Source organism: Tenrec ecaudatus, chromosome 3, assembly GCF_050624435.1.
Source record: "Tenrec ecaudatus isolate mTenEca1 chromosome 3, mTenEca1.hap1, whole genome shotgun sequence".
NCBI classification, from domain to species: Eukaryota; Metazoa; Chordata; class Mammalia; order Afrosoricida; family Tenrecidae; genus Tenrec; species Tenrec ecaudatus.
Window position 1 is genome coordinate 196,547,740 of NC_134532.1, and position 26,147 is coordinate 196,573,886.

General features: G+C 40.6%; 1 protein-coding gene across 5 annotated transcripts in view; it reads right to left on the reverse strand.

Annotated features, from left to right (window-relative positions):
- RBPJ (recombination signal binding protein for immunoglobulin kappa J region) overlaps positions 1–26,147 on the reverse strand; it is a 112,074-nt gene that overhangs the window by 11,780 nt on the left and 74,147 nt on the right. For all 5 annotated transcript variants that reach the window (XM_075544463.1, XM_075544467.1, XM_075544464.1 and 2 more), the window contains 2 exons: positions 10,524–10,689; positions 2,674–2,848 (listed from right to left, as the gene is read on the reverse strand). In XM_075544463.1, the coding sequence (XP_075400578.1) occupies positions 2,674–2,848; positions 10,524–10,689 (341 nt within the window). The remainder of the gene's footprint in view (positions 1–2,673; positions 2,849–10,523; positions 10,690–26,147) is intronic.

Sequence of the window (26,147 nt, forward strand, 5' to 3'; positions counted from 1 at the left end):
GAGCCACCAGGGATCTTTCATTCCAAAAACAAAATGCCCTTCAGTCAATTATGATGCACAGTGACCCTATACAGTAAAATTGCTCCTTTGGGTTTCCAAGGCTTCACAGAAGCATAACAACTCATCTTTCTCTTAGGGAGCAACTGGTGGGTTCAAACTCCTGACTTTGTGGTTAATTGCCAAATGCAAAACCTACTCACTACACCAAGCTCAAAACTAAACTCGCTGCCTTCGAGTCAGTGTCGACTCAGAGAGACCCTATAGAATAGGAAAGAATTGCTCTTGTGAGTTTCAGAGACATTAATTCTTAGAATACGTGTGTGTGTGTGTGTGTGTTTTAATGGTTACCAGGAATGATACAAATACAAATTGTTGAATTGGTATGTTTTGTTGGTTTTATGATTAAAAAAAAAAAAAGGTACGTCATAGACGGGATAAATAATTTGGAGATGAAAAGAATGGGACCAACGGTTCCAGTGGGGATATGGGAGAAGGGGAGGTGGGAGAGAGGAAGTGGGTGCAGGGGAGATCAACCCAGCGACAAGGGAACAACAAGTGAACTAAAATCAATGGAAGAAAGGTCATAGGATGGCTGGTGGGGTTTAATGAAGGGCAATGTAGCAGCGAGGAAGTACTAAACCCAAACGGCTGAACATGATGGTGGGACATGAGGAAAGTAAAAGGAAATAGAAGAATCAGGAGGAAAGGACTTTTATAGAGGCCTAGATACAGGCAAATCACATCACGAGAGGGGACTAGAACTAGGTACTCATATATGCTAAGAATTAAGGTTGCAGATGGACACTGGGCCTTGACTCAAGCACTCCCTCAACACAAAAACACTTTGTTCTAACAATCTGGCATTCTGTGATGCTCACCTTCCCGACATGATCACTGAAGACAAAATGGGTGCATAAGCAAATGTGGTGAAGAAAGCTGATGGTGTCGACTATCAAAAGAGATAGCATCTGGGATGTTAAAGGCTTGAAGATAAACAAGCGGCCATCTAGCTGAGAAGAAACAAAGCCCATATGGAAGAAGCATACCAGCCTGTGTGATCATGAGGATTTGATGGGATCAGGTATCAGGCATCTAAGACTCAGAACAAAATCATACCCAATGTGAATGGTGGGTGAGGCCATGGAGTGGAGACCCAATGCTCACCTGTACACAACTGGACATCCCCTCATAGAGGGGTCACAAGAAAGAGATGAGCCAGTCAGGATGGAGTACAGCACTGATGAAACACAGAACTTTCCTCAAGTTCTTTGGTGCTTCACCCCACTATCATGACCTCAATTCTACCTTACAAATCAGATTAGACCAGAACATGCACACTGCTACAGATAAGAGACTATCAACACAGGGAACCCAGGATAGATAAACCCCTCATGGGCCAACAATGAGAGTAGAGATACCAGGAGGATTAAGGGAGGGTGGGGGGAGAAATGGGTAATTGATCACAGGATCAATCTATAACCCCCTCCCAGGGGGACCAATACCGGGACAGTAGGTGAGAGGTGACAGCGGACAATGTAAGAGATGAACATAATAATCTATAACTTATCAAGGGTTCATGAGGGAGGACGTGCAGGCCAGGGAGTGTGGGGGAACAAAGGGGGAACTGATCAGGGGCTCAAGTGTGAAGAGAATGCTTTGAAAATGATGACGGCGTATGTGCAAAGGTGCTTGACACACTGGATGGATGTATGGATATTTAAAAACATTTTAAAAAGGGAAGTCAATGTTGCAGAAATTTTGGTTAATGATAAGATGTCCAAGATTCACACTAAAACATTCCATAATTGGAGGAAGTGGTAGTGGCAATAATGCTAGTGAACAAAATTGGTAAAACATGTTGTGAGACTGGGTAGTAGTTAAAATACTTCCTCCCTTTTGTGTACATCTGAAAGTTTTCATGACAAATGAAAAAGGGATGGAGTATGAGAAAGTGTATACTTTATAAACAAATAAGCATATTATAATCTTCTATAGCTTTTTAAAAAAAAACTGCTGTGCTTAGGTTTCCAGGATGACTTGCCAAACACAATTTAATGTAATAACAGTGATCCACCCCCAAATGGCTTCTTTTGACTTTCTAGGTGAATTCTTTGGAAAATGAGAGCTTTTTTGGGCATTGTAGCCCTGGTGACGTGGTGGCTGGTTGGGCTGGTAAGCATAAGGTCAGCAGTTTGAAGCCACCAGCGCTCCTTAGGAGAAAGAGGATGCTTTTTACTCCTATAAAAAATTAGTCTCGGAAACCCATAGGGGCAGTTCCATCTTGGCCTATCAGGTTGCTGAGTCAGAAAGTTAGATTTTTGTAGGATATATAGCATCACTGGCCCAAGACACCCAATGCCAACAGCACCTCTTCTAGTCAACTTGCCACCAAAAGGGAAAACAAGCTCCCATGTCCCCATATGTCCCAGGGAACAGCAAGCACTCGGGAGGGGGGAAGAACACTTCCACAGATCAGGTATTGTCTACTTTCCATGAAGTTTAAATAAATAAAGCAGAAATAATGATTGAATGTGACATTTTGTAGATGAAGGGACATAAATTCATTTGTAATAATCTCGGTAACTTTAAAATAGTTATTTCTTTCTTCTTAAATCACGATACTAATTCGGGGCAAAAAGAGAAGGGGAGAGAGAGAGAGAAGAATATACATACAGTCAGCATTTTTCAAGGACTGTTTCTTTTTGGAAGGTTTGGAGATAACTTTTATCCGCTTGCTGAGGAACACACCAATGTCATCACTATTGCCATAGAACATCTTCACAGATAACATGAAGTGCTTTCTCTTGTCGGAATCAGATATGTACAATGTTTTGGCTGTGCAATAGTTCTGTGGGGAAAAAAGGGAAAATTTTAACAGCGTTCAAACTCTGCTGGTGATGTACTCGTACACGGTCACTCTAATAGCCAGCTGACGAATTCTCCTATAGAAATTACTGAGGCTGAGACTCTTAAAAGAGAGACCAAACCCTCCCTTTTTAAGGTTGTACTTAGGTTGTGAGCTTTCACCCTAACAGTATGAAACTAGAGATTAATAATGCTAGGAATAAGAAAAACCAATAAACAAAAAACACACATGGAAACTAAATAATGCACAATTGAAAGAAATAAAAAGGCTCATTGAAGAAATAAAAGGCAATGCTTCAAAATTGCTAGAAGTGAATGAAAATACAACATACCAAAACCTTGAGGGTAGAGTAAAAACGGTACTCAGAAGGGAAATTCAGAGTAAAAAGTAAACCCAACATTATTAACATAAACTGAATAGCAAAGGAAGAACAAAAGCTACCAGAAAAGAAAAACAACAAAGAGCAGGGCAGAGAAACAAAAAAACAGAAAAATAATACAAAAAGAAGTCACAAGCAACAAACCAGAAGTTGCTTCTTTCAAAGAATCAATAAAATAGGCAAACCACTGCTAGACTGACAAAAGTCAAAAGCACTAGAGGAAAGTAAAAGATAAAATTGATAGTACAACTGACAACTGAAAACCTAGATGAAAGGAACCAATTCCTAGAAAGATACCATCTATCCAAACTAACAAAAACTGTGTATCTATGGAAAACTTCAATGACTGAACAGCAAGACAAGACAAGTAAGTAGCACAATCGCAAAGTCAGCCAAGAACACCAACAGAACCTCCACCAAAGAGGGCATCCATGCAACTGACAAACTCATCAAAGGATGGTGCCTGCACTCGCCACCAGAGAGATGAAGATGGAAACAACAATGAGATCCATGTTACTGCCATAGCTGCACTGGCACTGACTAGAAACAGCCAACCAAAACCAACAGAGAGCAAGTTATGGTGAGGAAGTGGGGAGACTGAAACCGATAGATAACCACTGCTCATGGGACCGTAAAATGGCTGAGCCTCTATGGAAAATGGTATGCCACATTCACAAAGTAAAACTGGAAACAGAACTGCCCTGTAATCCAGTAATCCCACACCCAAGTATATACCCAGAGACCTAAAAATCATAGACATATGCAAACCTATGTTCACAGCTGCATTTACTCACTATAGTACACACATGAAAACCACCTGGTGTGCCCATGAAACATTAACGTGGATGGGTCCAGATTCTAGAGCAGTGGTTCTCAACCTTCCTAATGCCTCAACCCTTTAATACAGTTCTTCATATAGTAGTGACCACCAACCAAAGAATTATTTTCGTTGCTTCTTCCTAACTGTAGTTTTACTACTGTGAAAGGGTCATTCAACCCCCAGGTTGAGAACCGCTGTTCTAGAAGGTAAAAGTGAAGTAAGTATATAAATATGATCCGTCTTTTATAAGTAAGGATATACGTAGTAAAATAAGACAATGTTCACTGAAGGTTAGAAGGGGGACACAGAGACTTATCTGGATTTTATCTATTCACCTACCCATCCATGCACCACCCATATTGGTGATGGGAAAAGTGGCACTGAATATGGATACAGTGTGAGGACCAAAATCAAAATCTAACTCACACTAACAATCAGGACACCACAGAACTGCCCTCCCTGTGGGTTTCTGAAGATGAAAATACTTCCAGAAGCAGAAAACCTCCATTTTACTTCTGTGGAGCAGCTGGTGGATTTGAACAGCTAACCTTGTGGTTGGTTAACAGCTCAATTGGTAACCCACTACACCATCGGGCTTCTGGTAATGAGCACAAAGTAAAAATGAATGCTTGAGAGCACGTAGATAGGTCTGGCATATTGGTATAGCAGAGGTATGGTCGTGTACATAGCTAAGAACAGATAGAATTACCTATTTAATAAAATACCAAACTCAATGTCATCAAGTTCATTCACTCATGGTCACAGACTATAAATCTTAAACTGTTGGCCTTGCTATTAGCAGGCTCAACACGTAGTACACATTGCCACTTGGACTCCTTCTATGGTATAATGTTTATGCAAATACAAACACATAAATGCAGGCATATATGTTCACTCAAGATATAAATAAGGATACCCCACAGGCATAACCGAATCCCTTCCAAGGTTGATTTCCTACTTTTGAACATTTAGGATTGTAGTCTTAGGGCATATAACTCAGTCAGATGGCATAACATACTTCATAAAAATCACGAACTGCACCCTAATGAGGTGAAAAGTGTCTCAGGTCTGACAAGCTTACAATGGCCAGCTAAGCTACACCTATGGGTATCCACTCACTACGAGAGTCGCGTGTATAAGCACATTCTTGATGCAGTTTTTGTGGTAAAATGGGATGCCTCGGCGGATATTCGGGTCGGCTTATACTCGAGTAAATATGGTAGATAACCCTAAGAAGGGAACCAAACGCTCAAAGAAGAAAATCGTGCCTCAGAAGAAAGTGAGATGGGACCTGGCTACCACAACCAACCCTCCTGACTGTGTCTCAGATAAAATGGGAGAAACCGTGGGGAATTCTAAATATGCTATTGCTCTGAGGCACAAAGTCTAGACAGGCTCATCCTGAGACTACCTTTTCGTAAAACAGCATGGCAGACAGCAGGAAAGCTATTACTCCTAAGACGGTGCTCCACTAAGAGACCATTAGCTTGAGACCAAAAGGTCAGCAATTACTCAAAAGTACAGATGAGGAGATGAGGGAGCAAGGAGCCTGGAGTACTGGAAATGGACCAAGCAAAACACAAAGGGAATGTTGACACACCACAAGGTGTGACTAATCTCGCACCCAACAATCAGTGCAGCAACGATCAAATAGTAACCAAACTTGCTGTGAAAACGCTCAAAACACACTGACACACAGTAGTTTAAAATATTAATGAAAAAAGGACACTGTCGTTTAAGAAGTAGCTACTGCCGTCTGAGTTTTACCTCTAAAAATGTCCTCACAGGCATGAGTAGCAAAACAAGAACAACGTAGTTTAAGTCATTTCTCAATAACAGTTATAGTTCTTAAAAAATATGCCGGGCTGAGTGTTTTACATCCAATTACATTTTTGTAATAAAAAATGTAAAAGCTTTCTTTGCTGTTGCAAAAGGAAGCTAGAACTGTTGGACTGCCGAGTACATGGTCAGCAGTGTGAACCACCAGCCACTCTACTCTGTACAGATGTACAGCCTACTCTGCCGTCAACCCAGCTCTACTCTGCCTTCAACGTGTCTAGTTGACTCAAGTGGATGGCAGTGAGTTTGCTTTGTTTTGTTTATAATAAGGGGAAATGAATACAAACTACTTGAAGTTCACAGAAAAAAGGAATTGTTAGTCATTAAACGTACTAAAGCTTTTTTAAAAAATGGAAACTAAAACTAACACTTGTTCACTAATACAGGCCACATTCACTTCAGGAATTTTAAAATGGCACATAATCTCTATAAATTAGTTATGAAAAGTTTAACTTAAAATAACTCTTCAAAGACTTGATCTATGACATGGAAGTTGCACTGAAATGAGGAAAAACTGGAAGATCTAATGCTGCCAAAACATTGTATTTAAAAAATAAAATGATGCTCAAGCAAGAGGGTTGTGGAGGTTGTAAGAATGCACTATTAATAAAACACACGTGGGCAAAGAGGGAATTATTTTCTAACATACGAGGGTATACCCCTCAAAAAACGGAATTGCACTGGGTGGAGCAGAGTATGCATTTTTACCCGCTAAGTGAGCATCCAGCAAACTTGGTCTGAGTTAGTGCATGCAGTGGTGTCTCCTGGAAAGGTTCTCTCTGGTCACAGTGAATTTTTTCATTAAAGCAGATTCTCTTGAACCTCCTGTTTTTGTGATGGCCAATTTAAGAGAATAGCTTGAGGTTGTGAAATTTTGTTTCCTGCTTGGGAAAATGCTGCAGAAACTATTATGATGCCAAACACAGCTTACAAGGACAGCAGTATAGGAAAAACTCAAGTGTACAAGTGGTTTTCTCATTTTCAAAAAAGGTGAAATGTCGATTGATGAAAACCTCATTCTGGATGGCCACCAACTTCCCAAACAGAAGAGAATGTTGACAAAATTCGTGCACTTGTGCTTGAAGACCAACGACAAACCACTGAAGAGATGGGAACACTGAAGAGATGGGAAGTTACCTGGGCTACCTTAGAGCTTGGTTTAGTGAATTTTAACGGAAGATTTGGGAATGAGATAGGTTGCTGCGAAATTTGTGCCTTGAGTTCTGACTGACCAGGAAAAAGAGCGTGGAGTAGAAACATGCTGTGCTTTGAAAGAACGGCTCTGAAGCCATGAAGGCTTTTCCCCCAAGGTCATTACTGGAGATGAGACATGGTGCTATTCTTACCACCCTGAAAGCAAGCATCAGTCAAGCCAGCAGATGTGCCACTGCCACCTCGCCCCCAAAAGCTCAAGTGAAATCAAAGCTCAAGACTGCTCTCTCTCTTTTTCAAATGTGAGGGGATAGTGCATTTAGAGTTCATTCTACCAGGTCAAACTGTAATCAAGTTTTCTAATTAGAGGCCTGATTTGTGGCAGACTGTTTTGTCGCCATGACAATGCACTTGCTCACGCAGCCATCTCAGTGTACCAGTTTTTAGCAAAAAAAAAAAAAAACACAAACAAACAAACCCCAGCCTGCCTCCCTTGCCCCATGCACCTGACCTCACTCCGTGTGACTTCTTTTTGTTTTTATGCATGAAGAGGGATATGAAAGGGAAGCAATTTGACAAACGTAGAAGAGGTGGGGGGAAAAAAGCTGAGGGAAGTGCTGTCAGCCATCCCTTCGGATAAGTTTGAAAAATGTTTCCAAGAATGAAATCAGATTTGACCAATGTATTAATTGGAATGGAGTACTTTGAAAGTGATATGGTTGTTTTGTAAAAAAAATTAAATACATCACCTTGAGAATAAAATTCCATCGGGAGGGCACCCCCATTGTTTAGGTCCCAGTCACTCAAACTCCTGGCTTCTCGCTACCTCTCTGATCTGATCCTATGACCCACTGAGTCGAATCTAGCTCACAGCAATCCTACAGGACCGAGAACAACTCTCTGAGGGTTTCCGAGGTTATCATGCTTACGGAAGCCGCTACTACATCTATCTCCCATGGAACAGCTGATGGTTTTGAATTGCCAGCTATGAGGATTGCAGCCCAACACATAATCACTGCACCACAAAGGCGCCTTAATCTGATCAAAATCATTGCTAAATCACTTGGCAAGGAAGCAGCGTTAGGACATCTTATCAGGGGGGCTGTCTATAGAACAAGAAAAAAGATGAGGCAGTAATACCATGTATTTGTTCACTTACTACACTTACATGGTAATCCAAGGTTTATAATTTAGAAATGGCTTTACTGCTCAACTTTCTAAAAAGTTGAAACGACCTTGAGTCTAATGTTTTATTCCAATCGAATTTATAATCCAGTTAGCAGGCTTCACTGATGCCAACTGAGGGGAGGCGGTGAGGGGAGGAGAGCAGTAAGCAGTAAAGAAGGCTACAGGGCAATGGTAAGGGTTTTAAAATGGATGGTGGGGAGGGTATAGTTTTTCTGGTAGTGTTTGATCAATAGAATTCTATCTCAGAAGAACTACAGAGGTGAACAATGGGTAAACATGATAGTGGGGCAGGAGGAAAGGAAAAAGAAAAAGAGCGAAGAAAAAAAATCTATATAGGTATACATATATGTAAATATATAATTATTTAAACACAGGTATGTTTGTTTATGTGTGTATATAAATGCAAAAGCAACAAGGTAGCAGATGGATTTTGGGCCTCTACTTAAATCTTACCTCCGTACAAGAATGGTTTGCTCCAATAATGTGGCACTGTATGATACTCACCTTTCTGACACAATCACCGAAGCCAAAATGGGCGCATAGCAAATATAGTGAAGAAGCAGATGGTGCTCGGCTATTAAAAGATATAGTGTCTGGGGTCTTAAAGGTTTGTATTCAAACAAGTGGCCAGCTAGCCCGGAATCAACAAAGCTCAACATGGAAGAAGCACACCAGCCTGTGATCATGAGGTGTGGATGTGAAAAGGTATCAGAAGTTCAAACTCAAGCAACCAACTCAAGCAAACAAATCTATGTGAAGGGGTGGGAATGTAGTGGAGACCCAAAACCCACCTGCAAGTTAATTGGACAGTTCCTCTCAGAAGGGCCATCGGAAGGGATGACAAATCCAGGGTGTGTTAAAACACTGATGAAGCACATAACTATCCTCTAGTTCTTTAATATTTCCTCCCCTTACCATTATGTTTTTTATTTGTTTTACCTCATTAATCATGTTAGACTTGCTATGTTCATTTGTATAATTAAGATCTGAGTAACAGGACTAATGGTTCCCTGACCACGTAACTCCAATAGAGGGGGGCAGCAAACTACAAACAGACTTGTACAGACATGGATATAACAGAGGGTGTGCGGTATGGACGGCATGCATGCACACAAAAATAAACAAATAGATAAGTGGTTGGTGACGATAACAGGGAGCTGGTATCAGAGTTCAAAAAGAAAGAAAATGTTTTGAAACTGGTAGGAATTGCAAGATACTGCTTGATGTGACTGAACTATGGAATAGTATGATATCTGTAAGAGCTCCCAATAAAATGAATTTTTTAAAGATACTAACAATTGAATTTCAAGGAGGTTCAAATTAGGGTATCTTACTCACATGGTATCTGTAAAATGACTCAATTTGGATTTAGAGAACTAATCCCCAGGAGCCAACCCTCCTGCCCCAATCTCTGGTGCCAAGTTCAACACATTCCTGTAGTCATTTAGATCTGAGATAGCTAGTTTTCAAATTTTACTATCAGAGGGGGAAAAAGAATAAATTCTAAGTTAATGAAAAATCATTTTTTTTCAATATTAGTTACATCAAAGGAAAACCGTAATGGGTGAGAAAATCTGGCCCTGGCTGTTCTTCTTGTCTACAGCAGATTTCTGCTCTACTCTGAAGCTAGAGGAAAGAGTTAGGATCATTAGCATAAGACCATTTTAGACCAGGTAAATGCTTCTAAGAATTTGCCTCTAGGTGTCCTGGTGGTGTCGTGTTACACACTGGTTTGCAACCTGAAAAGTACGAAGCTCAAAACCACCAGCTGCTCCTCAAGAGGAAGGTGAGACTGTCTGTTGCCATAAACTCATGCTGTCTCATAAACTCACAGGGGCGCTTCACTTGGTCCTACAGATGGGTTATAAGCTGAAAAAGACTCGAGGGTTTATGAAAAAAGACTAACAGAGTTGAGTAAAAACACTGGTGAACTGTGTATTTCATAAAAACGTGAGTATCATTCTTCTGCCAGGCCAGGCAGAAATGAGTACTTTGTCTCTCTCAAATGTACTATTGGCTTCAAATAGAAACCTCAGTCTCAGCCTGCTCACCCGTCTAGCAAACCGAGGAAACGCACAGCAAGCCACCAATGGAATAAACAGCCTGAGCTGAGTGACTCTAAACATCAATGGCACTTTGAGAGGTATATTTCTGGTTCTGCTTTATATATTTAACTCTTATTCATAGATATTTAAAAATCACCATAAAAACAAACATGGAAACTGCATATTGGTTCCATTGAGCTTGCAAAAGGGAGTACCAGCATGATCTTGATTTACCTTTCCTTCCAAGTTCAGCTGCTGCATTTCTTGGTCACTATTTCCTATTCCAATAAATGCACACGGTTGCGACTCTTGTTCCGAACAACCATCACGTTCCATTTGTTCTTTTTTTTTCTTCCATCCACTGCCCATAAGGTACACACAAGGAGGAGGGCAAAAAAACCTAAAGATGTAAAAGCAATGCAATTAGATTCAAGGGAGCACTACCCATATTGATATGCACACAAGCTAGCTCCCAAAGAAAGCTGTGGGTGAAGCCTTTTGTGATGCAAATATCTTTACCCAGAGCCGAAAAGGAAAGTCTTCTAAGAAGAGGACATCACACTTGTCCAGGTGAACAACTGGAGTTGTGCATTCATCTAGACGAGATACTTAAGAGTAGGGGACATCTTCTTAAATGTTCACTTACTCAGTGCGTTATATACTCTATCTTGCTGCAAAACATGCTACACTACCACAAAACCTGCAATGGTTAATTAGAGCTGACTCAAAAGGATGTGTCTGCTAACAATGGCATTACTGTGTTGGCTAGTATATTAACTTGATTCAGTAGTTAATCTAGAAATTAGAGCAATGCCCAAGTAGCTTTCAAAATACTCATGAAACTAAGTAAACGAAAACATAAAAGCACCATTGAGCTGATATTCCAAACACCTGGTACACTGGAGATGATTGAGAAATATTTTGGGCTGAAAGAACAATAAACTACTATTTCCACTCATAGACTACCCACAAGGTTGCTTAGTGAGGTGCCAACAACCACCCTAACAAATCCTTCTCATATAGAATGACCTCCTTATAATCTGCTCTTGAGCAATTCAAAGAAAAACACCGCTGCCACCCAAACCTCTATGATTAAAAAAATTACTTTATATCGACATATCTTACTCATTCCAATGTATCCATTCACATACAGTTGTTTTTCAATCCCATCAGGTGAAAACCCTCTAATTAAAGCCTAGCCCAAGTCCCATTGTTTTACGCGGTTCAGATCATCAATCCTTTTATGTAGTATAATTTATTTTGTGCTCAATTATACATGATGGCTTTTACATATTTTAATATTTATGCCATGTCTCCCCCCAAGGGTAAGACTGCATTTGTTCAATTTGCATGATCAATAATCTGAGAAGTTAGACTCTCTGAAGAAGACACACCTTGCTTCCTGAAAGCAAAGAGTACTTGCAGCACCACTTACTGAAGAAGATGAAAGTCTTCGGTGTATATTAGACCTCAACGTAAGAAAACCCAACTCACATCGGCTGAAACAGAAACCACCACCTTCACAAATGGAGAAAAGGCTCAAGTTGCCAGTTACATTTTGCTTGGATTCATAACCACTGCTCATCGAAGCACAAGTCAAGAACAAATTACCTATTTGTTATACAGGGTAAATATGCTGCAAAAGACCTCTTTAAAGTATTCCAGAGCCCCAGGAGTTCCTTTGAGGGATACCCCATGCCTGACCCTCACCGTGGTATTTTCAGCTGCCTCACATGCATGTGAAAAAATATGGCTTAAGTGGGCAAAGAATATGGAAGAAAGAGGAATGATGCATTTGAATACTGACTACACTATCAACCTCCAAAATAAACAAATCCGTCTTGGGAGAAGTACAGTGCCAATAATGCACAAGGAGGATGGCAGGATTTGTTATACACTTCGGACATGTTATCAGGAGAGACCAGTTCTTGGAGAAGAACATTCAAATCTGGTAACAGGTCAGGGAAAAAGAGGAAACCCCTCAAAAGATGGGCTGGCACAGTGGCTGCAACAGTGAACTTCAACATATTCATCGTGAGGGTGACGTAGGATCAGGCAGCGTTTTGTTCTGGTGTGTGTAGCTCTGTTTGTTTGCTATGAGTTAGAACTGACTTGCTGGCACCTAGCAACGAATTTGTACCAAGGAACATACAGTGAAATAGAAACAGCTTAGATAAAAGCTCCTGTCCGCTGGATATTTTAATGATGGTTTTGCACACGGGGACGGACACACACACACACACACACACACACACACACACACACCGCAAAATTGTATTGCTGTTTGCCTCACTTGTAAAATATGGACAAGAATTCTCATGAACTATTGTTTGATATTTGTTATTGACTTCAGTTGTGTCTGCTGCCCCGCTCCACCTGAGAAAGAAATGTCTTGCACCATTAAATATGACCTTTATTGATAGGTGTTATTTAGGTGAACAAATAATCAGACTAGAGTAGGGAGGGTCTTCACCCTCATCCCACCTGAGTGGTGTCATAAAACAAAGACAAACACAAAAAACAATCACAAAAGACCTGTCTACCACAAAGGAAACACCTGGACCGCCTTAGAGGCTGGCAGAGACCCAGGAGGATCTCCCCCGGAGGTGTGTGCTTTGGCCGGCCTACATTCTGAATTTAGACTCATAGCCTCCTGAGCTGAAGCAGTAAATAGCTGTTCCTCACAGTCGCCCAGTGTGTGGTGGTTTGGCTGTGGCAGTCCTAGAAAGCCAAGACCACGTTTAAATGAATTGGCCTGTGCAATGTACTTAGCACACTGAGGAGCTGGTTATGTGTCAGCTGTTATCAATATTCTTTCTAATTTCACTCTCTCATGCTATTTATGCTTCTCTTGTGGCATGAATCCAATACCACTGCACCCTCTAATTGTTTCTCCTAGTTACATCTTGGGATTCTGTGGTACACTTCTTACAACTGATGAACCATGTTATTACTATCTGAAGCCCACGGTTGGCATTAACGCTCAAGAGCACTGTATAGTCCTAGGGCTTCTAGCAAATGCGAAATGGTGATTGCCCACTCTAACAGTAACACTCCTCTGGCCCCCAAATGACCCTCCACCACTGAACCCTAGCACCCTTGGATTTCCTTCCCCGCTATCTCCACAGTTTTGCTTTTTCCAGATACCATACACCTGGAATCATCAAGTGCGGCAGCCTAGTAGACTGGCTTTTCACTGTACAATGTCCATCCCAAGTTCTCTGGGGGCTCTGGGAGGCAGGCCAACCCTTCTGTTTTCATCGTAGAATGGCATTCCAGCCGGTTTACCCATTCACTCACTGAAGGGTATCTTAGAGTCAAATAAAATTTTACCAACTGTTTAACATTTCATTTGTTAAGATTCTGAGACACTTACTTGCTGCTATTAAGAAAAGTGTAATTTACCCCATGGGTTAAATAAAATTAAGTTTACTCTCTCTCATGGAATTTAGATTTTAATTGAAGAAGTGGGCAAAAAGGTGAATGGGTAAACTAATGCGTTCCTTCTGTTCTCTAGTGGTAAATATTGTGTAAAAAAAATAAAACAGGGAAATTAACCATTTAAATGAGAGACCAAGCAGTTGGTGTTGTGCGTGACAACAGCTCTCTCCTCATCATGTCTAATGCGCTTTCAGACGCGGAAATCCAGCACCGTGACCATATTCACTTATATTCTGATGCAAGAAAACTAACTGCCTACCGAGCACCACCTCATAGTGAGGTTCCTTCTATAATGTGGTGATGAGCTTTCTTGAAACAGCCCATGAGCCACAGTTTCATGTCCACATGTTTACGCAGTTAGCACAAATAACAGAAGATACACATACAGGTAGAAAGGCAACAAAACACACAAAAGATAGAAAACTTAAGGGAGTAAGGATGGGGGAGTACTTAATTAATATGAAAAAAATAAAGTCCACCTCTGATTTTCTTTTTTCTTTAATTTGGAGAACTGGTCAATATGAATTATTTTGTTTGGCTTTAGGCTTAAAATACTCATTGAAACTGAATTTCAAGACAACTGTTTCAACACATACATTCTAGAGGAAGCTTGATAAAGGAATGACCAGCTTGCAGAGGTTAACATCTTCTATGAGAGGAAAGACTATTAAACAATGTCACCTTTGTTATTTGCACATCTGCTCCATAGCTAATGACAATGCTTCTCTCTGCCACTTGGTGGCGACATTCACACACACATTTTGTTTTTATTCACTTACAGGATCTGCCCATATTTTCAGAAAATGCTTCCAGAACGTCACCCTCAAATTTTGAGATGGTCTAGAAAACACCTTACAGATTCAGAAAAGACCTTCTATTCTATTCAGCATATGACATAAATTAAGTTACACAAAACCCCAAATCACAACTACCTTGGTAGAAAAGAATCAGTATTGCATCTGAACTACTAACACTTCAAAAAGCACTGTTAGAAAATTCTTGCTTGTCAGTTACTTCCATGCATACAATCTCTGTACAACATCAGAAAAAGTTTAACCATCCAACTGGCTGTATGTACTGTCACTTGTCTCCAAAGTGACATTACCATCTTCACCAAAGTTAATATGTCAAATGGCATTATTTCTATCTTCATTCGAAAAGTTCCTCTATACAAAATAATCTTTTTAAGAAAGGATTCTTTTTTTATATATACTGTGACTATCTACTTAAAATCATTTTAAACAAACCAGAAACATAAATTGGCTACCGGATAGGCTACTCAAATACATATTAACTAACAGATGCACAATCTGACATCAAGAGCAATTTAAAATCTGAGCAAGTTCTGTCGGAACATTTCTAGCATCACTCACTAGCACTAAGTGCTGAGAAGGAATGTCAGAGGCTCTGGTCGCTTCACAGAAAGCCCCAGATGATCAAGACTGGCTCTCCTCCCTTGGCACAGCGTCCTCCACCACAAGCAGGAGGAAGGACCAGGCCTTGAATCCTGGAAGAAATCCCCACTGAGCCTGCCAGTGACCTTTACTACTAGCGCCTGGCATGTTGTTGGTAGGTGCCACTGAGTTGGCTCTGACCCCCTGGTGACCCTATGCACAAAAGAATGGAACTGGGTTTGGGAGGGCTAGTTTACACTGGAAGCCCCAAATTTTTTTTTTTTAAGTCTCCACCCAAACTCAGCTCCCAGTGAGTACTTTCTGACCACTGACGAGCAATGCGAAAAGCTTGGGCCTCCAGCAGCGGGAGATTGGAAATGGATTACTACTACTCCCCCAACTAGTCCAGGGTGCAGCAGCCTAGCCCTTAGGGGACTTGCCTAGGTAAAGCCCTAATGGGAAATTGGCTGTCTTGGTCAGAGGGCCCTAAACCAATTCTTGTAACATTTTTCTAATCTGCAATGGTGTACTTAGCCCAATCATGGTCCCTCAGCTCCAGGGTCTACAACTCTGATGAGCTGACCTGCCACTAATCATGATTTTGTGCCAGTGTCCTTTGTTCCTATGTCCTACTGAGTGGCCACTTTCTATGAATTCTCCTTGGGCACCATTATGGCCTCTTGGGATCATTTATCTTTGTCTTCTCATTGTCTATTTAAGACTGAATTTGGAGCCCCTTATCTCCCCTAGAACAATGGGTTTCCTCATTTATTATAACAGTACTGTGTATTTAACTTAGACACAGTGAGTGAGTCTGGCTTTTCTGTCAGTGTGCCTACATTCTCGGCAGGCTAGAAGCCTGATCTCTTCAAGTTTTCCTCTGACTGGCTGGATATGGAAAAATACAGGCAACCACAATTAAAAATAATCACCAAACCATCTATTTTAATTTGTTAAGCCACTAGAGGTGTCTACTTAAGTGTTTTCCACTGTCTGAAAAACAGGGTGTTGTTTGTTTAATGGGATCTGGTCATTACTGCTTTAAGTTCTCGTCTCCTCTGTCACACTGGGGCTGAGTTACCCAGGTACTAAATGGTAGAGTGACTTTTAACACATGGCTCATGTTAAAAATGTATGATTTATCATGTATATATGTATGTATGTGTGTATATATATATACACACCATAGTGAATGAAGGGGGAAGTGCAGAGTGGAGACCCGAGGCCCAAGTGTCGACCACTGGAGATCCCCTCACAGAGGGGTTTAGGAGAGGAGACGGGTCAGTCAGGGTGTGAGGTAGTACCGACGAAGAACACAGCTTTCCCCCAGATCCTGGATGCTTCCTCCCCCCAACTACCATGATCCGAATTCTACCCTGCAGGACTTGAGAAGGCAGAGGTTGTACACTGGTACATATGAGGGCTAAAGGCACAGGGAATCCAGGGTGGATGATACCTTCAGGACCAAGGGTGTGAGGGGTGATACTGGGAGAGTGTAGGGTGAGTGGGTTGGAAAGGGGGAACTGATTGCAAGGATCCACATGTGACCTCCTCCCTAGGAGAGGGACGGCAGAGAAGTGGGGGAAGGGAGACTCCGGATAGGGCAAGATATGACAAAATAACAATCTGTGGATTATCAAGGGCTCATGAGGGAGGGGGAAGGAGGAGGGAGGGAGGGAGGGGGAAAAAAAAGGACCTGATGCAAACGGCTTAAGTGGAGAGCAAATGCTTTGAGAGTGATTAGGGCAAAGAATGTACGGATGTGCTTTATACAATTGATGTATGTATATGTGTGGATTGAGATAAGAGTTGTATGAGCCCCTAATATAAAATGTAAAAAAAGAAAAGGAAAAAAAAAAGAAAGAAAATGATTAGGGCAAAGAATGTACAGATATGCTTTATATAATTGATGTGTGTATATGCATGGATTGTGATAAGAGTTGTATGAGCCCCTAATAAAATGTTTTTAAAAATGTGATTTATCAATGAATACATTTGAGAAATTATATTAAAATCCATCTTCAAGCACTCAGAGAAAAAAATGGCAACATGGCCTCCTGGTTGGAAGTTTTATGATAAACACACTATCATCGCTAGTTCCTGTAGAACCAGTCCAGCCCCATCTGGTAACAGAAGAGATGGTTTTAGGCAAGGTGGTCACGTTTGTTGGGCATTGTACTAGAGCAGTGGTTCTCAACCTTGCTGATGCCGCGACCCTTTCATACAGTTCCTCATGTGGTGACCCCCCCAACCATAACATTTTCATTGTTACTTCAAAACTGTGATTTTGCTACTGCTATGAATTGTCATGTAAATATCTGATATGCAGATGTATTTTCGTTGTTAGAACCATTGTATTAGAGCTTAAATTCTAAACACTCCTTTTGCAAAACATAGGTGACAAGTCAAAGCCCCAGATCCACTTGCAGCATCCCCGTGTGGATAAAGCCTCCAATGAATTCTCTGGTGGTAAAGTGGTTAGTGTTGGGCAGCTAATTGCAAGGTCAGCATTTACAGACTGCCAGCAGCGCCATTGGGCAAACAGGAGGCTTTAGACTGTAATAAAGAGTTACTGTCTCATCAGGGTGTGGTGTAAAGCATTCAACTTTCCTCTAGTTCTTAAATGTCCCCCAGCCCCAACCCCACTATCATGATTCCAATTCTACTTTACAAATCTGGCTAGACCAGAGGATGTACACTGGTACAGATAGGAACTGGAAACACGGGGAATCCAGGGCAGATGATCCCTTCAGGACCAGTGGTGAGAGTGGCGATACCAGGAGGGTGGGGTGGAAAGGGGGAACGAACTACAAGGAGCTACACTACATACAATCCCCTCCCTGGGGGACGGACAACAGAAAAGAGGGTAAAGGGAGATGTTGGACAGTGTAAGACATGACAAAATAATAATTTTTTATTAATTATCAAGGGTTCATGAGGGAAGGGAAGCTGATAAAGGACTCAAGTAGAAAGCAGATGCTTTGAGAATGATGATAGCAACAAATGTACAAATGTGCTTGCCACAATGGATGTATGTATGGATTGTGATGAGCTGTATGAACCCCCAATAAATTTCAAAAATAAAGTGAAAAGGTTAAAAAAAAAGTACTGTCTCTGAAACCTAGAGAGGCCGTTTCTACCTGTCTCTTGGAGTAGCCAGCACTCCAGGGCAGTAAGGAGAATTCATTCAGTCCATTGACCAGGGTGTGAACAGCCTTGCCCTCAGACAGAGTCTATTAAAAGGTGGATTTTACTCCACCTAGCCCAGGGTGTGCCCTTGATGGAGAGCTCAGTGCTGGGGTCACAGAGTCCTAAGTCAGGCTCTCTGAGTCATGTCCTCACTGAAGTGGTATAAGGCCCTGGCCTGGATCAATCTTGTTCGTTTTTCTGGCTAACATAATGTACTGTCCCAATCATAGTACTGTTCTTGCTTCTGTAGCCCCATCTATAACTGTAATGTGTTGAACCACCACCCATGATGATTTTGTAATGTCTCCTTTGCCCTCTCATGTCTTTTTTTAAAGCTCTGGTCTCTCACATTCAGATGATATCTTTTTCCTGTTTAAGACTTTTGTTTTTCTAAACCATTTTATTGGGCCTAATTCAGATACATCATTCACATCAAGTAGTACTGTACAATTACTACAATATTCAATTTTAAAATTCTTTTCCTTCTTGAACTCTTTGCGATCCGCTCCTCTTTACCCCACCCTCTTCTGTTTAAGATTTAAATAAGTCTATTCTTCTAAAATTACATTTGAGAGTTGGAGTCTCTTTTGTTCCCTAAAACAGCATCTGTATCTCTTTCATCCTTAAGCCTCACAGTAGCTAACCAACACTAAAAAAATAAAATGTAACGCTATAAAATTAGGGGCTGTGTAAAAGACACAGAAAGTTGGAATTAGAGATTCAATAACTCCAATCCTCTGGCTCCATCAAGTTGTAGCTACTTTTGAGTGTGGGCCTATTTAGCATCTCGATATTACAGAAAAGGAGTGTGACACACCTGTCTTACACAATTATTTTGAAGACGAAATTTAAAAGACTTTGGCAGGCGTTTTAAGAACAATTTCCAACTTATAATTGGAACCACACTATGACAGGTTCAGCCACACTCACTCATCTCAGGTAAGGGGGGAGATGATTCACTATAAAAACTGATAAAGTGTTATGATGATACACAGTATTAAAGATTAAATTCTGAGCACTCTGGTTTTCAAAAAGCTGTGGATAGCAGTGGCAGCCAAAAATCCATTTGCACAGTCCCCACAGAGCATTCTCATCAAGAACCTGGGGTGTAGATCACGGTTCTCAACCTTTGGGTCACGACCCCTTTGCGGGTCAAAGGACCCTTTCACAAGGGTTGCCTGATTCATAACAGTAGCAAAATGACAGTTATGAAGGTAGCAACAAAAATTATTTTATGGTTGGGGGGTCACCACATGAGGAACTGTATTAAAGGGTTGCAGCATTAGGAAGGTTGAGAACCCCTGGTGGAGATCATCCTGCCTTGAGGCAGAATACCTTGGAGAGCAGATTGCCTTCACCCTTGCTTGCTAGCTCAGGGAGAGGCAGTCCCTCTTCCGGCATACCGGGACAGTACAAGGAGTCACGTGGCAATGTCATGCCCATCAGTCTGGCCCTCACTGCCTTGGTCTAAGTAGTCCCACCCTGTAACTGTGATGTACTGATCACTGTGCTTTTTGACCAATCGTGCTTTTTGTTTCCTTTGCAAACTGCCCCACCCCCACCCTCATCCCAATTGCCCCCCTTTAAAGCTTGACATATCTGGAGGAATCCTTGGACACTTTCAAATTTGTGATGGTGGTCTGAAAAATAAAATGGAACGCTATAAAATTAGGGGCTGTGTAAAGACAAAAGTTGGAATTAGAGATTCTCCACCTGAATGCTGGGTCTGTGTCTTTCTGTTGTCTTGGTCTCTTTTAAGATTTAATACACATTCTCTTTAACCAGCACACACTAAATGTTGGTATTAACATTTTTTTAAGTTGGTTAAACCAGTAATGCTAAGGATCTACTCAAGCAATATTACTGTTAACATAATTTCCTGCAGCAGCTTCTTGAAACAGGTGCTGAGATTGTTAGGCAGCTAGCACAGGGGCTGGGGTGTTCGTTGCGCTTGCTCAGAGGTTGGAGTATCAGACCAGGAAGGGGCGTTACACCTGGATTGGCCCACCTGGGCTAGGTAAATTTAATTTGGCTGATGGGGTAGACCAGCATCATCAACCACGCCTCCAGTGGAGGCGCTGAAAAGGCAAGATCTGGAGCCCACCAGGGTCTTTTTACATGGCTCCAGCAGGCTGTGTGGGGGTGAAGTTGCCCCTAGGGTGTCTGTGCAAACCTGAAACTTCTTCTATCTTTCATAAAACTCACTTGGATCACAATCCAAGATTCGGAGTGAATTCTCTAACAGGATCTTGATTGATTTCTATGCTCCAAGTCATTTAAAAATAATCTTATAATATCATTCAATGCAATACACACATTAGAAAAAGTTAAGATAACTAATGCTATCTGTAAAGAAAACTGGAGATATCAACTCTGTCCCATAGTCAGTCAGCTCTGAACTAAAGTCTAACTTTATTAAAGATTTTTTAAAAATCTGAAACTTTGTAAGCCTGAATAAATGTAAAGCTGTACAACCTTTACCAAGGAGATTTAACAATTAAGAGCTTTGCCTTTTCAGCTAAACTTTTCCAGGCTAAAATTAATTTCAGTAAGGAGCTTCCTAATTTTCTTCTCATGTGTACACTAACTTTAATTACAGACTCACACTTCACATTTCCTCTTCTCTTATACATACGTTGTGGTTTCCTATCTCGCAAATTATCCAAGATTTCAGTCATTCCTATCATGGATTTCATTCATTCCTATCATGGATTTCAGTCATTCCTATCATGGATTTCATTCATTCCTATCATGGATTTCATTCATTCCTATCATGGATTTCATTCATTCCTATCATGGATTTCAGTCATTCCTATCATGGATTTCAGTCATTCCTATCATGGATTTCAGTCATTCCTATCATGGATTTCAGTCATTCCTATCATGGATTTCATTCATTCCTATCATGGATTTCATTCATTCCTATCATGGATTTCAGTCATTCCTATCATGGATTTCATTCATTCCTATCATGGATTTCATTCATTCCTATCATGGATTTCAGTCATTCCTATCATGGATTTCATTCATTCCTATCATGGATTTCAGTCATTCCTATCATGGATTTCATTCATTCCTATCATGGATTTCAGTCATTCCTATCATGGATTTCAGTCATTCCTATCATGGATTTCATTCATTCCTATCATGGATTTCAGTCATTCCTATCATGGATTTCAGTCATTCCTATCATGGATTTCAGTCATTCCTATCATGGATTTCATTCATTCCTATCATAGATTTCATTCATTCCTATCATGGATTTCAGTCATTCCTATCATGGATTTCATTCATTCCTATCATGGATTTCATTCATTCCTATCATGGATTTCAGTCATTCCTATCATGGATTTCATTCATTCCTATCATGGATTTCATTCATTCCTATCATGGATTTCAGTCATTCCTATCATGGATTTCAGTCATTCCTATCATGGATTTCAGTCATTCCTATCATGGATTTCAGTCATTCCTATCATGGATTTCAGTCATTCCTATCATGGATTTCATTCATTCCTATCATGGATTTCATTCATTCCTATCATGGATTTCAGTCATTCCTATCATGGATTTCAGTCATTCCTATCATGGATTTCATTCATTCCTATCATGGATTTCATTCATTCCTATCATGGATTTCAGTCATTCCTATCATGGATTTCAGTCATTCCTATCATGGATTTCATTCATTCCTATCATGGATTTCATTCATTCCTATCATGGATTTCAGTCATTCCTATCATGGATTTCATTCATTCCTATCATGGATTTCATTCATTCCTATCATGGATTTCAGTCATTCCTATCATGGATTTCATTCATTCCTATCATGGATTTCATTCATTCCTATCATGGATTTCAGTCATTCCTATCATGGATTTCATTCATTCCTATCATGGATCTCATTCATTCCTATCATGGATTTCAGTCATTCCTATCATGGATTTCATTCATTCCTATCATAGATTTCATTCATTCCTATCATGGATTTCATTCATTCCTATCATGGATTTCAGTCATTCCTATCATGGATTTCATTCATTCCTATCATGGATTTCAGTCATTCCTATCATGGATTTCAGTCATTCCTATCATGGATTTCATTCATTCCTATCATGGATTTCAGTCATTCCTATCATGGATTTCATTCATTCCTATCATGGATCTCATTCATTCCTATCATGGATTTCAGTCATTCCTATCATGGATTTCATTCATTCCTATCATAGATTTCATTCATTCCTATCATGGATTTCATTCATTCCTATCATGGATTTCATTCATTCCTATCATGGATTTCAGTCATTCCTATCATGGATTTCATTCATTCCTATCATGGATTTCATTCATTCCTATCATGGATTTCAGTCATTCCTATCATGGATTTCATTCATTCCTATCATGGATTTCATTCATTCCTATCATGGATTTCAGTCATTCCTATCATGGATTTCAGTCATTCCTATCATGGATTTCAGTCATTCCTATCATGGATTTCAGTCATTCCTATCAATCACGCCAAACCCAAAACAGGAGTCGTCATTCCTTCTGCTAGTTTCCTGCCTTTCTAGATCACCTGAAAACTAAAACTCTCATCGCCCCTACAAGCAGGCTCTTGTCCAAAAGCATGTTTCTAGACAAATTGTTCACAAGAAAACTCCAAGAAACAAACTTAAAAAATAAGTAAAACCAAAAAAAGCTAATTTTAAAGATATTACCAAAAAAAGGAAGCTAGCTGTAAGGATCACTATTATAATTTAACATTTACTACCGTGATTTAGCTCCAACTTTTAGCACATTTCATTGTAATTCTGGGTCTTCTGAAGCTGCCTGCTCTTAGAAATTTTCTGTTCCGCCCTTTAAATCTCATCATTTCTTCCAGTAAATTTTAGTCTCTGAACCCTGATGGCATAGTGGTTACATGTTAGGCTGCTTACCACAAGGTCAGCAACTGGAAACAGCCACCAGCCATTCTGCAGGAGAAAGATGAGGCTTTCTACGCCTGTAAAGTGATGCAGTCTTAGAAATTCAAGGGCAGTTCTGTAGGGTTCCTTATGCATGGATGTCAACATGATTGATAGCAGTATGTTTTTGGATTCTGACATCAACCTTGGTCTTTTTTTTTTCTTCTTCGTTTTTTAATGACCTTTTTGTTTTCTTCACATGTGATGATGCAATCTAGATTTAGTCCTTTTGTAACTGGCCTAACTTACCCCACATGTGCCTTTTTCCTCACCTCAGCCTCTGTGGAACTTCTACACATGTCGGCATTGCTCACAGATATATGGTGTAGGATCATCTGGACGATTTGGCCTGGACAACTTTGCCCCAAAGTTTCTGCAGATATCATAGCAAAGTACTGATGCATCACAAACGTTACCCTTTCTTGTTTTATCAGATTGTTGTAGTGGACATTTCCATCTTGTGATTATCCTGTGACTTAAATAAAGGAAAATACCTGAAAAAGTCCATGACTCCCCTAAAATGTGCACTCCTTTTATCAAGCATTCGATACTACACTAATCAACAAGATTGTGTGGGATAAAAGTGAACAATCTCTATGTATTCTGAGCATAAGTGGGTCAGTTTCCTCACCGGTGTCACCTAATAAGCTTCTCTTTGACGAATTGAAGGGATCATGACCTGGTTCTTGTGCTCCAGGCACAAGCCCTCACTGAGCAGGAATGCTCAGGGAGTCATCCAACAGCACCACTGATCTCTAGTGTTCAATGTGTCAAATCTGCTCTTGAGATGTTCTCTGATTTCAGCTGGGATAAACTCAAGGTCTTATTTTGGCTTCCATGGACTTATTTTAAATTTCTTCCACCGCAACTAGAACTTCCAATTGAGCAACTGCTGGTACGTTCTAGTTGGCCAGCCTTATTCAGGCAGATGATAATGAGCTTCTCAGCTGGCACATTCTACAGATGAAATCTGTGTATTCAAACGACGAGGTCCACATGTCACTGTCAACTTTTATGTTGTTGGAAAAGGGTTTTTGGGTTGAAAAGTTCTTGATTTTGCAAAACTCTATCATGCCATCTCCAGAGTTGTTTCAATCACCAAGACCATGTTTTCCACTTAACAACTCTTTCTTTATTTCCAAATTATACATCTCAATCACCGGTAATTATCAATAGGTCTTGAGTTGATCAATTTCAGAGTTAACAAGTTGGTGGAATTGTTCAATTTCTTCAACACTGGCTTAGTGGTTGGTGCATAAATTTGAATTGAAGTCATATTAATTGGTCTTCCCTGTAGGTAATATGACATGTAGTGAATTAATATGGTCTTTCTAGTTATTGTGATGTGTTACAATTCTGGATTATATGCCCATTGCTATAATCCAATTTTAGCAAGCATTTTCTACTACACTAATGAAGCATTGTGTGGGATTAACACTGGACTTCAGTAACAAGTGTGAATCAAGTCCCACCCTGTTTCCTAGGGGGCTCCTTTAGACTACTAGAGTGTGAGCAAATAATCAGAGAAACTAGACATCAAGGGCATTGCCTCAGAATTGGAGGAAGGTTTATTAACAACCTGCAATGATATGCTTGCTGAAAGTAAAGAACCTTGCTTGCTGAAAGTAAAGAAGACTTGAAGCACTTGTTGATGAAGACCAAGGATTGTAGCCTTCAGTGTGGATTATAACCCATGTAAAAACCAGAATCCTCACAATTGGACCAATAGGTAACAAGATGATGATAAATGGAGGAAAAGTTGAAGTTGTCGAGGATTTTGGCTTGCTTGGATCCACAATCAATGTTCAATGAAGCAATAGTCAAGAGTTCAAAAGATGCACTATACTGGGTACAACTGATGCACAGACCTCTTAGGAGCACTGAAAAGCAAGAATGTTACTTGAAGATGAAGGTGCACCTGGCCCAGGCCATGGTACTTTCAATCCCTTCCTAAGCATGTGCAAGTTGGACAAAGAAGGAAGACCAAAGAATAATAGATGTGTTTAAATTGTAGTGCTGGCAAGAAACACTGAAAAGTATCATGGACTGCTAAGTAGACAAACATCTGTCTTGAAAGAAGTATGGCCAAAGTGCTCCTTAGAGACAAGGATGGCAAGACTGTCTCACATGCTTTGGCCACGTCAGGAGAGAGCCGTCCCTGGAGAAGGACATTGTGCTTGGTAAAGTAGAGGGGTGGTGAGAGAGAAGGCGCTCAAGAACACGGACTGACACAGTGTCTGCAACAATGGGCTCAAGCACAGGAACCATGAGAGTGGGCAGTGTTTCATTTTGTTGTGCGATGAGTTGCTGTGAATGGAAACGGACTCGGTGGCACCTAATAACAAGAGCCAGCATGACTTCAGACATCCTTTGTTTTCCTTTGGGGTATGATCTGTCCCATCAAAGCCATTCCTTAGCGTATAAGCTATCTGGAACACAGATACCTTACACACAATAACGAAGACAAGGTCTGATTCTGTAGGAGCCCTGGTGGCGTAGTGGTTATGAACTGGACTGCCCACAGGTCAGCAGTTTGAAACCACAGCCTATCTGAGGAGAAAAAGAGGCTTTGTACTCCCATGGCATTACCATCTCAAATAAGCAGCCATCTAAGCTAGGAATCCACTAAAGCTACATGGAAGAAACACACCAGAGTTTGTGTGATCTACGGATGACGTAACAAAATTCATATATAACAAAGGGTAAAGTATCAGAACTTCATTTGCTAACACACAATTGGTGAACCGTGACCTCTTCTTTCTTACTATTTGTATTTTTATCTCTGTATTATTCTTTTATCCTTACAACTTAATGTTTCTGCTTTTCATTGCTTCTGTTGGGTGTTCCAGATTGTGAAGCACGGAAGGAGT